Source organism: Dromaius novaehollandiae, chromosome W (genome assembly GCF_036370855.1).
Source record: "Dromaius novaehollandiae isolate bDroNov1 chromosome W, bDroNov1.hap1, whole genome shotgun sequence".
NCBI lineage: Eukaryota > Metazoa > Chordata > Aves > Casuariiformes > Dromaiidae > Dromaius > Dromaius novaehollandiae.
Window position 1 is genome coordinate 56,862,124 of NC_088130.1, and position 15,269 is coordinate 56,877,392.

The 15,269-nt window shown below is 34.8% G+C and overlaps 1 protein-coding gene across 5 annotated transcripts in view; it reads right to left on the reverse strand.

The window, feature by feature from the left end:
• Window positions 1-3,442: 3,442 nt before the first annotated feature.
• LOC112994547 (nipped-B-like protein) overlaps window positions 3,443-15,269 on the reverse strand; it is a 155,985-nt gene continuing 144,158 nt past the window's right edge. For 4 of the 5 annotated variants that reach the window (XM_064500230.1, XM_064500232.1, XM_064500233.1 and 1 more), the window contains 13 exons: window positions 14,746-14,886; window positions 14,300-14,393; window positions 14,034-14,188; window positions 13,686-13,776; window positions 11,388-11,561; window positions 10,654-10,844; window positions 9,725-9,832; window positions 8,589-8,789; window positions 8,007-8,153; window positions 6,315-6,610; window positions 5,812-5,986; window positions 4,997-5,182; window positions 3,443-4,432 (listed from right to left, as the gene is read on the reverse strand). In XM_064500230.1, the coding sequence (XP_064356300.1) occupies window positions 4,067-4,432; window positions 4,997-5,182; window positions 5,812-5,986; window positions 6,315-6,610; window positions 8,007-8,153; window positions 8,589-8,789; window positions 9,725-9,832; window positions 10,654-10,844; window positions 11,388-11,561; window positions 13,686-13,776; window positions 14,034-14,188; window positions 14,300-14,393; window positions 14,746-14,886 (2,325 nt within the window). In that variant the 3' untranslated portion in view covers window positions 3,443-4,066. Of the gene's footprint in view, window positions 4,433-4,955; window positions 5,183-5,811; window positions 5,987-6,314; window positions 6,611-8,006; window positions 8,154-8,588; window positions 8,790-9,724; window positions 9,833-10,653; window positions 10,845-11,387; window positions 11,562-13,685; window positions 13,777-14,033; window positions 14,189-14,299; window positions 14,394-14,745; window positions 14,887-15,269 lie in introns of all 5 variants that reach the window. The other variant, XM_064500231.1, reaches the window with a different exon arrangement.

The window sequence follows — 15,269 nt, forward strand, 5'->3', positions numbered from 1 at the left end:
CCTAAGCGAGTGTTACGAGCACAACGAGAAATGGAGCCAAACAAAAGAGTGTGGGCGCGTTCTAGGATAAAAACTTGCAAGTTCCATTTTGGAAGGGTCCAAACTGAACTCTTGAAACATTTATTTTAAATAAATGAAATATGAAAATACTATGAATTTATTTGTATATAACAATAACACTTTAATATTTAGTCAAGGAACCATGAAAACTAAAAACTCACTACTTACATTAAAAACTCACTTACCCATTACAACTCAGTACTTTAACGATAAGATGACAATTTCTCTGAGGGATATGGAAATGCCTGTATGATTACAGCGTGGCTCTTCAGTGAGTGGAAGCAAACTAGAAAATAACACCTGTGCCTTGAGCTCTTGCTCTTTCTAGTCTATGAGATTTAGGAGCGTTGGGCCCACAGACAAAAGCACTGGGTATTTGTTTGGATTCAGCTTCAAGAACACAGGTCTGGGGCTCAGAGCTAAAACAGAAGTGCGAGCTTTACAGTGAGGATCAATTGAATTGATCCGCTCATTAATATGGAACATTAATACCTACATTTAGGCAGAATATCCTGCTGCTTAACTAGCACCAGATGAGTCAGCCGCAACTACTAACTTATTGCGGTTGTGAGCCACAAGCACTTTTAAGAACTATTTCAGTGCTACAGTGTATTTCATGTTAATGTTTAGCACAACCCAATTATTCTACATTAACAATATTCTCACTTGTGACATCACAACATCAAAACAAATGCTAAAGTTTGACTTAAACTTTAAAACTTTAAATAGCTTTTTAACGGCCACACTTCACTAAAATACTTACGCTGAATATTGCCCACATCTAACTCTATACATGTTAGATTAGTTAATATAAGCAATAGGGAACCTCAAAAAATACAAAAGGGCATTACTGAATCATTTAAAAAAATACTTATTTGTAATTAAAGTTTTGTCAGAAAACTATTGTGATCTTTCATAGCTGCAGATCATGAAAATACTCAAAAATTATTCTGCAATTTTACAGTACTGAGGTGGAAGATTAAAAATAATCATCTCATTCTCATTTACTTAGATTGTGGAAGTCTCTGTGTTTTCTTAAAAAGTACAATATGACTAGTGTTAATTTTAAAAGCTTGACAATATCCCTTTGTTATGTAAGTTACCTCAACAAGTTTTCATGTACAGAACATGTATTCAAAGGGAGAAAATAGTAAGAATTAAAAAAAAAATTCAATAGTCATTATAGCTATGTATGTAAAAATCTACAGCCATACAGTGAAAAAATACTACAAAGCTATGTCAAAACAAAGGAGTAAAATTTTGTTACTGTATCAATTACTGCACTGCAGCATGTTTTTTTCCTTTTTTATGTAAAAACAAACAAACAAACAAACTTATCTTGGTATATGCTACTGTCAATAATGTGGTTTATGTTGGTAAACCCTCAGTTGCTTCCCAGAGTAAGTACTGATTACAATTGCAGCCTCAGGCATTCGGTTTCATATAGCTGAGAATCACAAACCCTTATTATACAGAGCTGACAGGAATCTGATTTCCAAAAATGAACTCTGCTACCTTTTTCTTTCACAGCAAGTAATGTAAATGTGATAGGCAAAGCATTTGTGATTGGCAAAACAAAACTAAATATTACCATGAATTAGGAATAGTACAGAAGGGGAAAATTCAACTCTAACTAGTCAGAATCTTATTCAATAATCTATAATCAATTTTATAAGTCTATATTATATTATAGCCAACAGCCCTTTGGCATAACACACAATATAGTAATAGTCCAAATCCTCTCAGCTAAGACAACTTTAGACTTCAGGTTTTTGTTGTTTAATTATAATTTCTTTCTGATATTTTATTCTAATAAATACCAAACAAACTGAAATAAAACTCTTTGCTATTGGGAAAGCCACATGACCATGAAACACTTTTGTTTATGAACAAGGAAATGTTTGTATTACCTATTAAAAACACGATGCTTTAATATAAAGAGCATCAGAAATGGCTAACAGACTAATAAAACAACTTCATTTTAAACTGCATCTCCATATGGAATTCTTGTTTTTATCATTCAGGAGTTTTCACTTGTGAAATATTTTCAATGCTTTGTACTAATAACTTGTGACATGTCATAATCCCCCTCTATTCTCAAAGTACGAAATTCCCACTATAAAAGCTGCTCTTGGTCCTGAGATAGACAATATTTCATTGTTTGCTACCTAATGTCCTACGTCCAGAGGTGCAGGGATGACTTCTGTTTTTTTCCTGCTTCTTCCTACTTTAACAAGATCTGTTTTAGCCCCAGACGTGGCTTTTTGTACAATGAAGAAAGCAACATCACCAGTGAAGAAAAAAGGTGGGAAAATATTTCTGTTCAGAAAAATTCCAGTGGTGAAACAGCAAAAAGGCATTTCACATAGGAACAATTACTAGCTAGATTCTGAGGAGTTATTAATCATTTCAGTTTAATATTTTTTCTGTACATGAGAATATTTTGGAATACTGTTACTATTCCTCACAAATCAAATAAAGTATTAGAATTCTGCAAGCTAGTTTCATAAAAACAGCATCCTACCATAAATTAAAATTGTAAAAGAAAATAAACATAATAGAAAGAAAGATTTACTTATTGAGGAACACCTGTTTTAGATAAATACATTTGAAAACACAGCAGGGTTTAATACTCCCCTAAAAAGTTCAGCTGTTTTAGAATTTTTCTGTTCTGCTTCTTTTGTTACTATCTAGAAAGAACTGCTTATGAAAGGCTTGTGGCAACACGATTGAAGCAAATGCTTCCAAAAGCTTTCAATAGCATTTTTTTCAATGTATAAAATGTGAAAACATCTTTCAATTAGTAAAAAAAATAGTCTAATATACAAACATTTTTTAAAAAATTCATTTGTGAAGGAATGTAGCATTAATTACCCAGATTCATACCCATTCACTCCTCAGATACTGGTAGCTATTTCCTTTTGACACAAACCTCTATATATTAACCCAGAGAAATGCATACATGGCTGGTTAGCCCAAGCAGAATAGTCATTCAGCTTTCCCAAAATTTAAACTATCATAAATTACCATTTGGACAGCATTAGAAAGAAATTGAAGCATACAAGGAATAAACTATAGTTTCTTTTATATCAAAATGTACTCTTGAAAATGTGTTTGGCACAGTGCTAAATCATATAGTTAATACTAAATATTGCAGGATACAATAAAACCCTGGAGTTAACTTGTGTTTACACCCTTTAAGGGATAAAAATAAAAAGATACCAATTATTCAGAAGTCAGCCTATACAAACTGTATAAACAATATTTTATGTCTTGTTTTGAAAACCACTGATATAGTAAATTTTACATAAAAGACTGCAAAATAATATAAATGGATTTAAACAGATCTTTACAATAAGAAATTCAAATGGAAACAGACAAGTAACAAAGAGAAGTAAAAAAATTTATTGCAGTATTCGTTCCACCAGATTTGCTGGGGATCCCTTTTCTTGTATTATTTCAGGGTGACCTAATACATCAAAATCTACATTTACAAAAACTCCTCCTGCAGATAGGTCATAGATACTGCATGCTCTTTTTTTTTTTTTTTTTTTTTTTTTTTTCTCAACAGAATAAATTATATGTCCAGGAGATTCTGCCATTTTACAGCCTGGAAAAACAATGCTTCCCTGGAAACTGGGCTAAGCTAAAGAAAGCCATCCGCTGCTAGGTTAAACTCCAAGAACACTTTATTAAGAACATTAACAGACTAATTTCCAACATTCACTTGTTTATTTTTTTTTAAACAGAAAGTTTTTTTTCAAGATATAAACAATTTTTTGTTAAACTATAATACAGTGGGAGTAAAAATGAACTGAGAAGTTTCTGCTGCACAACAGCGAAGGAAGCTCCCACAAAAATGTTTACCAAACATTTCCTTCTTTTTTTCCTGCGTCCCAGGTTCCATTCTTACTCTTCATTTAACTGATTTTTTTGCCAGAAAGTTGATATTTCAAGTTTTTCTGTTATTTCAATTCCTGTAAATTTGGCTGCATGTACAAATTCATTAGCTGGAAGTTCCATCCTTGGCGGCATACAGCGATCGTAAAGTCTGAACCACTTTATTAGTCAGCTTATTAGCACTCGTTAGAGCAATTTTTTTGTAAATAATGTCTGACTCTTTAATAGTGTCTACCCAAGGCACCAGTTTGCGGCCATCACGGCGCTTAGCCTCAGTCCAGGAGCCACTGTAGGAGCCTGCCATCCACTGAACACTGAAGCCATTGCTGGTTTTCTGTACTACTCTTGCAATTTGTGGTCGGTCTTTGTACTTTGGACAGCAAATAGCGATGACATCCATGACATCAACACTTTCATTCATCTGTGCTGCCAACTCCGTAGAGTCTGAATTTCGTTTTGACCTTCTCAATGACTAAAACATTGGGGGGAAAAAAGACCAAGTGTTACACAAAAGAACTTTAGTGAAATTATTGCTTTTATTGCTTTTAATCCCTTGACGCCGGGAGTTGGGATTTCCCGGCACACATTCCATTGCCGGCAATGAGACGCACCGCGACCGCCAGCGCCAAGGGGTTAACATATCCTTGTAAAACCACATACTCTTAATTTGTACCCGTGTCTTTATCTCTTATTGATATATAAAATTATATATACACATGAATCATAAAGCTACATAAAAACTTGGCAACAATAAAAAGGATAACACACAGTACATTCCAAAGGAAAATTAATAACCTTTTATACTGGATAAATCTCATTTTCTAGGTTGGTTTTTTTTTTTATTGTCTTTTCTGTTAAACTTTCTACAAAAGTTGTATAAACGGTTAAGTAGAGAATCTCTATCTACAAAATGCTTTCTTTCATGTGGATTACATTACTTGGTGTACATTTAATATAATAGACTGACATTTATAAGCACATAAAAATCATTTTACGTAATACGCTGCGAAATACGTTGACTCCTCCTCCGCCTCACCCCTGAAGTGCCTCCTCCTCTATCCTCCCCATCACTTTCATCGTCCTCTGTCTCAGCTGCATTGTTTTTAGGGCTGCCTCCTCCAAGCAGCGAGGTAATTGCTTTGTTTCGAGCATTTGTGCTAGCTGACACCTCTCCATCTTCTTCCTCTTCATCAGGATCCAAATGTTCCATAAGGAGCTTGAACTATAAAAAAAAATTAAAAAAAAGATTCATCCAGATTGTAACTTTAAAGAGACATTTATGTCACACTATATTAAAAAAACCTAAATGGAAACATAAGGAAACAGGATAAAGCAAATGGTAGACAACTTCAAAGTTGGATGGCCTGTGTTTTTTGTTTGTTCTACAAACTTTTTATTTTCCTCTCATGTTCTGCTAGGTATCTAAAAGTTTTCTTCCTGTGTTCCCATAGTTTAAAAAGTTTTCTCTAGTTAACATTTTAAAGAATTGCCAAAAGAAAAGGTAAATACACTAGATCTACTAGATCTAGTCTCTGTTCCTGTAACGGAAGCAGTCAGGGATAAAGCAGACAAGATCTATAGGAATGCTATAAATGACCGACACCAGAAATTAGAAAACATTTCATAAAGATGGAAATCCTTTAGTTGAAACTACTCTTATGGTGTTTAAATTTATTATAAGACCTTGAATGATAATCTTGCTATCCTGCAAGGGAGTTGTGAGTCACAAAAACATCACATAATATTACCGGGAACTCAACATTTTGAAGTGTTCATCTAACTCCTCACCATCTACTTTCAAGCTTATACAGTGTTAAAAAAGTTTTAGTTCTGCAGCGCTACTTTACTTACATCTAGGTATTGTTTTACTATACTCCTCTTCACTTCTTCAGTGATCTTGGAATTAGCCATATCGCTCCGCAGAAAATCCAGAGTTTGTTTTGGATGGAAATGCACTCCTGTCTTCCTGTTTATCGCTTTATCATAAACTTTTGCAGATTCAGATGGAGAATATTTCTGAATTTTACTGTTTAAAGAAAACAAAGGGAAGAGCTTTTAAGAAAAACCCAAAGCAGTTTTTTAGAAACTTTTAAAATCTTCAAGAAAAGTAGTTATATTTTTATCACTCAGTATGCAGTAGACATCCTGATAAGAAATGAAGTTGTTGCTTTTCCTAAATCAGAATTTCTACTTCATTACCTTTAACTTGCTATGCTTGTTTTTTCCTCTTGAACAAACATATTGCTTACATAATTTGTTACAATCAACTTTTAAACATTCTTCCACACTTAATCCTTAGAAACAAGTTACTAGATTACAAACTGATAGCCTTTCTGTTATCTAATTATCCTTACCTATCAGAGAATCCACAGAGGTTCTTTAAATGCTGTTTCAGCATCAGAAGTAATAATATGCCTTGGGAGACATTTGCAAATTCAATTAAAGGAGCTGAATTTTCTGGTAAACATTTCATCACAGCATTTATATCATTTTCTTCATCAGAGTCTGAATCAGAGTCTACTCGTTTCCGCAACCTCCGAGGCTTGGAAGCTTCCTCCTCGCTTTCGCTCTCACTACCACTGTTACTGTCACTCTCAGTCTCCTCATCTGATGACGGTTTTCTTTCCTTTTTTTTTTCTTTCACCATAGACTGTGAGATAGAGAAGTTAACATACATTCCAAGATTAGGGTAAGTAGTATCATGTACCTATCTCAAAAATCTTTCAAAAAAATCTTCATTGGCCTAAATCAACAAGAATTCCCTGAATAATGTTATTAATTCATAACTTCATATTCAAAGATTAAAAAATGCTCAACCCCCCCAGTTTGATCCAAAGCTCACACTTTTTTCAAGGTGGGAACAAGGGCAACAAAAGCACAAAGTACTCCACTGGCAAGCTATTCTTAAAAAGATTGTGCTGAGTTTTGTTAACAATGCCAGTAAAATGCACTAGAAGGTAAAATACAATAAATCAAGACAGAAATTGAATTTTTGTGTTACATATATTTCCATATCTACTTTGGTACAGACGAGTCAAAGCTTGCCTCTGTGATAGAATTCTGTGACACTAATTCTACTGCTGACTGGAGAAACCCCAAGTGATCATGCACAGTATTACTAATAATCAATTCTACTACTTGTAGAGCTACAGAATTTCACACTTGCAGTATTATCGCACATCTTATGATTTTTCATGACGCAGAACCTAAGATGCCCCAAACAGGATCTCATCTTCACTGTGCTGGGTGCTACGGAGGTGTTAACACATTGCCCTCAATCTCAAGAATGTACTGTCTCTTTCTAGCAGATCAAAAATTGACTTTGGTGGGCAGTGGGAATTCAGAGCAGTGTAGTTTCCAGGCATCAACTCCGACTGTACTTACAGTCAGACCAATAATTCCAGAAACAAGTTTGCTCCCTAAAGCTTTGGATTTTCTACTGCTAAAGTTGTTCAGGAAAAGGAGACATTAATATTTTTCAGAGAGGCCTGTCTTACAGGGTTACAGGGTCATGTAACACCTCCAAAATAGATACTATGCCACGTCTGGGGTTCTTAAATGCTACTTTAAGAAAAGAAAGACTGTGTTCTCTTTTCTTGCAATAACAGAGATATTTAATGTCTCCCAGGCAACAGACATGTAACTGCCTTCAGCTACTTGACAGCAAAAGCAATTAAACAGCAAACTAAATCAAAAGTACACAACCACAATAAATCAGCATTTCACGAAGATTTTAGGTTCATCTACTTCCAAAAGCATGCAATTAATTATTGTTATCATCTCAAAATTCTTCATTCTTTTTTAAATGTTAGCATATCGCTAAGGTAAATTTTAAACTAGTATCTGTCATATTCAGGCCAGAACAGAAAGGTGTGTGGGGTTTTGCTTTTTGGTTTTTTTTGGGGGTGGGGAGGGTGTTACATTACTGATTACAAAATAATGCTACTTGTCACAATAACAGAACTGTACTCGCTGAAAAACTGACCAAATTATAGAAAGCTTATACTGTCATCATTATACATGTATTAAAATACAAATGCATTTACCTCTTTAAACGACTGTAGTAGGTTGCTACCGGAGACTGATAGTGTAATGTCTATATGATGCATTATAAACAGTGGCTCTTCCTGTGTTTGATAAGGAAAACAGGCTAGATTGTCTGCTATATACAAGAGCATATTCACCTCTGTTTTCTGCAAATTAAGAAAAAAAAACATTTTATAGAAGTGTACATATAAATATACATACAAATATATTACAGATTTATAGTTATCCTGTGTTCTAACAGTCTACAGCAAAAATAGTATTACAAATTTCATCCTAGGTAACTCCTCTTACCTCACCCTAAACAACATGTACATAAGCAAACTTCAGTCAGAGCTGAATATTTTATCATATATATATTATCTCTGATAAATTCAAACTGGCTATAGGAAAATTATGAAATAATGCAAAAGTAAACGAATGTGTTCTATTATATAGGTTAATACCTCATACTACAAAACATAATAAAATATATTAGGGAAATAAAGTTATTGATAATTACATCAAAAAAATTTTAAAGGAGAATTTGCACTTGTGACGCTATATTTTAATTCTTTTTCAAATGAAGGAAGTGTGATGCTTACAGCGGTATCATCGAAGAGGTTGAGTAAAGAAATTAGAAAGGCTCGTCTGTGTTGACGGTTCCCTCGAATCATGGAGTACAGGTGTGAACACAAAGCACTGGATGATTCATCATGTCTAAAACCTCTTACAGGGTCCTTTGGGCAGGTATTAATTGCCTGTTGAACCTGGTAAGACATCTTCATACCAGCCACTGCTTTCATCTGTAACAGAAAAGTTTTTATTTTTATTTAAACTGTGGCTTCCAAACAGTAAAGCTGAAACACAAAATAATATAATTTCTGCAGTGGAAAATTTAAAAATGCAGATCCCAGAATTCCATAGTTCTTGCCTGTCAACATGAATTGCTAACTCATTTTTTAGTTTTTTTCTTTCTAAGTGTATGTTCATCTGAAGTTTAACTTCCAAACATGAACTGCAGTCACATTATTTTTTGAGTTAGCAAACCAATTAGAACATTATTTGTGGCAGAGATTGTAATGTCTTGTAAACAGCTTCACTGCAAACACTTTATTAGAAATACACAGCTAATCCGTTTACCCACTGCAGTCACGTATTTAAATTTAAACTATTTTCAAGAATACAGAAATGTTCACACACCTGTAACAGGATATTTTACCAAAATTGTATGCTTGACCTAACTTGTAGTAAAATAAAATATTAAGTCCGTATGACTGCTAGAGGGCTAACAGAAAATCAGTCTTTTTGCACATATCTTAAATTTTCCAGCTGATTTTATTTACTCCAGGACTTCTGTTCCAGTTTCAGCATCTACTGAAACTCGGCTAGACAGTACACCCAACTCTTCTCATATCAGCCTTTACTATTGTTCAGCGTAGTATTGCCTCACCTATACACTACCTTAAATCCCAGCTGCCTATATAGCAAATTTCATCTCCTAGCCTTCTATTGAATTAGGTATCTGTTTGAGTGCAATGCTCCAATCTCAGTGGAATACGAGTAGGTTTGGAAAGTGAGGGAGTATGGGAGGGAGTTGGGATCTCCTCTACTGTTGTTTACAGCTACTGGTCATTTGTCACTTTATATTCTTTTTTTGTAGATGAGGCACGTTTAACTGTTAAACCATCGGAGAACAGAAAATCAGTATTATGTAAAAATTTAAATTAAAATTACTTACGTGAATGAACCCAGCATATTTTTTGTCTATTTCCACCAACTGCTGGTCAGCTTTGTTTCGCATAGAGGGCTCTGGATCTGTGCCCATAGCAATTAAGTACGGCACACACTTGAAAAACAAATGAAATGATTATTCAGAGTCATTGTACCACCTCTCTCACACTCTCTCTTTTGCCTTCTTTCTATTATAATGTTGTTCTTGTTATATTCTGACTACTCCAGGAACTAGAATATGAAACTCTATGCAACTTACTACTTGACTACTTTTTGGCAAACAATAATACAAATTACAAGGGAAAGCAGCATTATAAATAATGATAAAAGCTATTCAAGGTATCAGGTAGCATTATCTCTCTCTCAAACTCAGAAGTCCATTTACACTACAAAAGATACTATTTAAAAAAACCCAACATTTGTAACGTAACATGCACAATAGCTGTGGCATTAAAAATAATCATAAAAATATGATACAAGCAAAGAATAGTGGAGATGACGACTTAAGATAGTTCTGATATTGACTGTGGAATTTCATACTGTTTGGAGGACGCAGGGGTTGGGGGGAGAAGAAGAGGTAAGCTGATAAAGTTCAGTGTAGAGAATCAAGGGAAGAAAAAGGCTGAGCATATGCTTGAAATTTAAACTTATAACAAGAAAGTAATATACTCTAATATGCATTTGTAAGTGCTCTTTAGGCTCTGGCTGGACTTTTAGATCTTGAGGCAAAGACAACAGAAAACAGTGTTTGGAGTCTCACTAGCTTATCCGCATAAACCAAATTTCAAAATTTGTTTACTGTAAAGGCAGCTTGCTACAATAAGAAATTACTGTAACAGAGCTGGAATTAAAAAAAAACACAATGATCTCGAAATTTATCTAAAAACTTCTGAACAGCTGAGCAACAAGAATCCCCATCATAAAGGCCTACCATACCTGAACAGGATGGATGAGACCCTGGTTTAATGTCAGTGCAATGACATTTAGAGCAAAGTGGCGTACACTGGACTGGGTATGAAAGAAAGCCTCAAGGACCTGTTTGAGATATAGCTGCATGATGGAACTACTCATCCCTGAGGAAATATCACCCATTTCTTTCAGGTCTTCCTGTTTTGCTACTTTTTTCCCTGTGAAAAGGACAAAAGCAATAGCACACTCATCACAAGATCACTTGGTCTGCCACTACTTCATGCATACTTGTCTTTAAGCTTTAGAACATATATGTATTTGAGCTATCTTAGAATGGATTTATGATCTCATGAGACTTATAACAATCTAATAGTAAAATATACTTCAAAAAAGCTAAAGAGACAAGACTTTATTAAAGTCTTGTTTCCAAATAAAGGTTTTTGTTTTAAAAAATTTCTTACAGTATCTGCAAGTTAACCTTAAGAGAAGAATTTGACGAAAAGTATTTACTACCATAATTACAGAATTATGTATTCACGATTGCTTCCAGGATTTCTACATTTTGAAGGTAAATAATAAGCTACACTTCTCAATACACCTATGCACATAATTCATTTTGGAAAATTATTCTAAGATACTTTATTTTAAGATATTACTGATTAGATAACAATCTTAAGTGACTCACTTCACATGTATGGTAATTTTATGCAATAAAGTTAGATTTTCCATGCCTCATTAGCAGAGAAGAACTCAACACTTACAGTCTCTATCTGCCTGCTGCATCCGTGTATCCTCCTCCTGCAAGTAGGTTTGGAGGTTTTTTAACACCTGGATTTTTAAGTTTACTGAGCAGTTCTTATCTGAAAGAATGCTGTTGTACAGAGTCTTCACTTCCTGTTCGAACATTAAACTTGGGTGTTGTATAAACGCAAATCCTAAAGGGAGAGTGGAGGAAAAAAAAGAGGTTCGTTATCTTCTAGAAACTGTTGGGTTTTTTTTCTTTTTTGTTTTTAAGTCTTGCCTCAAATATAGGTATGAAATAAAATACAATCTTTCACTCAGGTGCTGCAAGTACAATAGAGAGATGGCAGAAAGCAGTTTTACAAGGGTCTGTTCTTTGCTTTGAGAGAATGTTGTCAAGCACTTAAGCAAAACATAAATCAAACAAGAGATTTAGCACATTTCTTCTCATTTCTCTCTAGTCCAAATAGTACTGCTTTTTCATGTGGACACCATCCAAAGCTTATAAGGAATTTTGTTAGCCGTGACAGCAATACTCAGTCTGATGAATAAGCAGCGGGCGCCAACCCAGGGCAGTTGCAGTAAGAGTTATACAGGTCTGGAAGCAAGTTCAGTGCAGTGGCCTGCATCTCAATGACTAGGAACTCTCCTCCAAAAACAAGTGAACCACATTGCTAAAAGTTCACCACTGCTTTTCTAACACATTTGGAGAAAAACATTCTGCAGAAACTATTATAAAGAACTATTCACATGGAGGCCAAGCAAAAGTAGAAAAAAAAGATAATCATCACAAGTGTTTAAAAATAAAGCCTTGAAAGAAAAACATAGCAAATGCAGTAAACTGAAATTTGTACCTCTTGCTGTCATTATTCATATACCTATTAAAGTCTTCTCTTGAAAACTATCTGAAATCTTCCCAAGACTCTGCCTTATCCTTGACAAAGGACCGCTGATTCTTAGTCAGGGGAGTATTTATTTCATAAGGATTTTAACCTAAATTAGCAACAGCGTATACCATTTCGGATCACTTTGTAGGTTTAGAAGTGCTGCTGACTCAAAATTCAGTTCAGTCTCTAATTTAGAAGCATTTTTGGCTAATAAAACATTCTCAGCATCCATGAATAAAGCAATCATGCATATGCTTAGCAAGATGACAGTCCCCATCCCACCTGCAATGTAAAGTAATCATGTCTATGGTTAGCAAGACAATAGCCCCCACCCCACCTGCAATGTCCTGTAAAGGACAGTAAGTTAGGCTATTTATGTTTTCCTGTCTTTCAGCTAGGCTAAAACAAACATGCATCTTGATGTAACGCCTAGAAAAAACCCAGCTAGTCCACAACGCTGTAGTACTGCTCCTGCGACAGAGGCAACTATAAAGCCATTAATCCTGCTTGGATTTCTTAAGTGGTCTCTCACAGAATATCAAATCACGATTCAGTCTCAGTCTTTACCCTCAGAGCCCTACCTGGCCTGAAGCAGGATATCTAAAAGCCCTCTATCCTCTAGGATAAGGACCGTGCTAGAGGAGGTAAACTCTTCTCCACAGTTTAACTACACAATGCAAACTCAAGCGCAGGGGAAACTACTTTCTTTGGACTAAGCCCTAACCATGGACTGACCTCTTTCATAAACCAAGACCTATCCACCCAAACAAGAGCCTCCCAAATTTACAGTTTTTGTCCTTGAGAAGAGGATGAACATGATACAAGCTACTCAGTGCCACTTCATGTACTATTGCAATTCACTGAGATACCATAGTAATACCTTCAAGTAAAAGAACCTATCTGAAATTGAAATACAGCCCAAATCCAAAAAGGAACTGTAGGATTTAGGCTATGACATCATCTCAATGCCTAACGAAATCTCACAGAAGATCCCCCAGTTAGTAGAAACTGCCAGAGCTTCCTTGACTCCAGCTGAAGATCTGCCCTTACTTAATAGTGTCTGAAAAGTTTCCAGCACTTTTTATTTTTCTAGTCATTCTTTAACCATGCCTTGTGGGCTGAAAAACAAGAACTGGAGCTACAACATACTTTCACATGGAGGAAAAAAAATGTCATTTATTACTTTAGAAATCTGCTGCTTCTGAAGACTTGATCAAATACCCAAAAAGCATCCACTGTCAAAACTAATCTGCTGCTGAAATACACCTAGTATCCCTTTGACTATATTGCTACAGTCAGTTCTCAAATAAAACATGCGGTGAACTTTGATTTTAAATAAGCTTCCCTGCCACAACACAAATACACGACATCCTGCTAAAATGCATGTATTTTTACTATAGCAGAATAGTAAAAACTTTTAGTATTTCTTACCGAGGCCAATAATGGCTTTTGTCTGTACTTCTTCATCTGAATGCTTTGTAAAATACATCAGAAGTTCAAGTACCTTATCCTTAATGTTAACCTGAGCAAATTAAAACAGAAATAATAGGTATTTGAAGATGAAACAGGTGTTTTTAATCTCTTAAAAAAAGAATAAAAATCAAAAAGTAGAGGAGAAACAATCTTACTGAAGAGCCTTTGGAAAAAACATGTATTTACAAGCTAAAAATCTCAATCATAAGCATTATAAAAAAATACATAGCTTTGCATGACTAGGAATGCTCTGCTTTCAAATAAAAGAATACATAAGACTTGGAGAGTAAATAAAAGTCATTTTACCTTACTGTTGCCCTTAAAGTCTTCCTGATCAAAATCAAAATGCCGACATAATGCTCCAACAGTGAAAAGTGATCTAAGGAGTGCTGGTTTATTGGCAGTAAGTATTGTACTGTTGGGGTCTTCTTGGTGTTGACTTTTTAATTTGGAAAGTGCACCTACAAGAAGATAAAGTTTTAATCAGTTGTGTGGTAATCACAGTGTATCGCTAAGATAAAGCATGCAACCAAAACTCAAAAGTGACAAATACATGCTGTGATTTCACTTACCATAGTATCTATTAAAACAGGCCCACACAAATTTATAGTTTTGTGTCACCTTGTTCACAACAGCCCCAAGACAGCTCACACAATGCTGAACAACCTAGAAGCAAGAGGAAATGAATGAATTATTTATTCAGAAATTAAAATTCAGATTTTTGTAAAGTTATGTAAGCAAAGAGCTATGTAAAACTAAAACTAATGCTCTAGCAGATGTAATACTCATCTCCCAGACTGCTCTGAAAAGCCCTGCCCAAATTCATAATCATTAAAATATAGCAACATCACATACAGACTTGGGTAAACCAAGAATATTGTTTTTTCTTGGCTCAGAAATTACCAGTCCTATGACCAGCACAAACTTCATATTGAAGATAAAATTTCTTTAAATCAAACCCATACATTTCAACACATGAAATGGAACCAACAACTGAATAGCAACAATTAAACCTCACCGTCATGCCGTATTTGATGATGAGTTTCATGAGATCTTCCTCAATAGTGGCAAGGAAGGTCTCACTTGGGTGCTCCATTAGTGGAACTACGAGCTCTAAGATTTTTGCAACATTGCAGATCACCATGAAATCATTCTGAGTCTGGAAGGACAGCATTTACAGTGGTTAACATTTCTGGCCATTTTATCTGTAAACCAAGTATAATTAACATACACTGACAATTAAAAATCCCAACTCTCTCGTAAGATATGATTGCAGTATTTCGTAAAGATTTGAAAGAATATTTAAATAGTTTACCTCTGGTATTAAATTACATATTACAAAAGCTAGTTATTGTTTTCTACAGAACTTCTCAAAAAAAAAAATCAGTCTAAGCAGAACTTCATCTCTCATCACGGCTGTGCGTGGACCTGGGAGCATTAGGTGCTGATAATTTTTTGGAGTCCTAGGAACTCTTTGGAGTTGTAGGAACTCTTCCTGACACACACATGCTAAAGAACAAATAATAACTAGCAACAAATCAG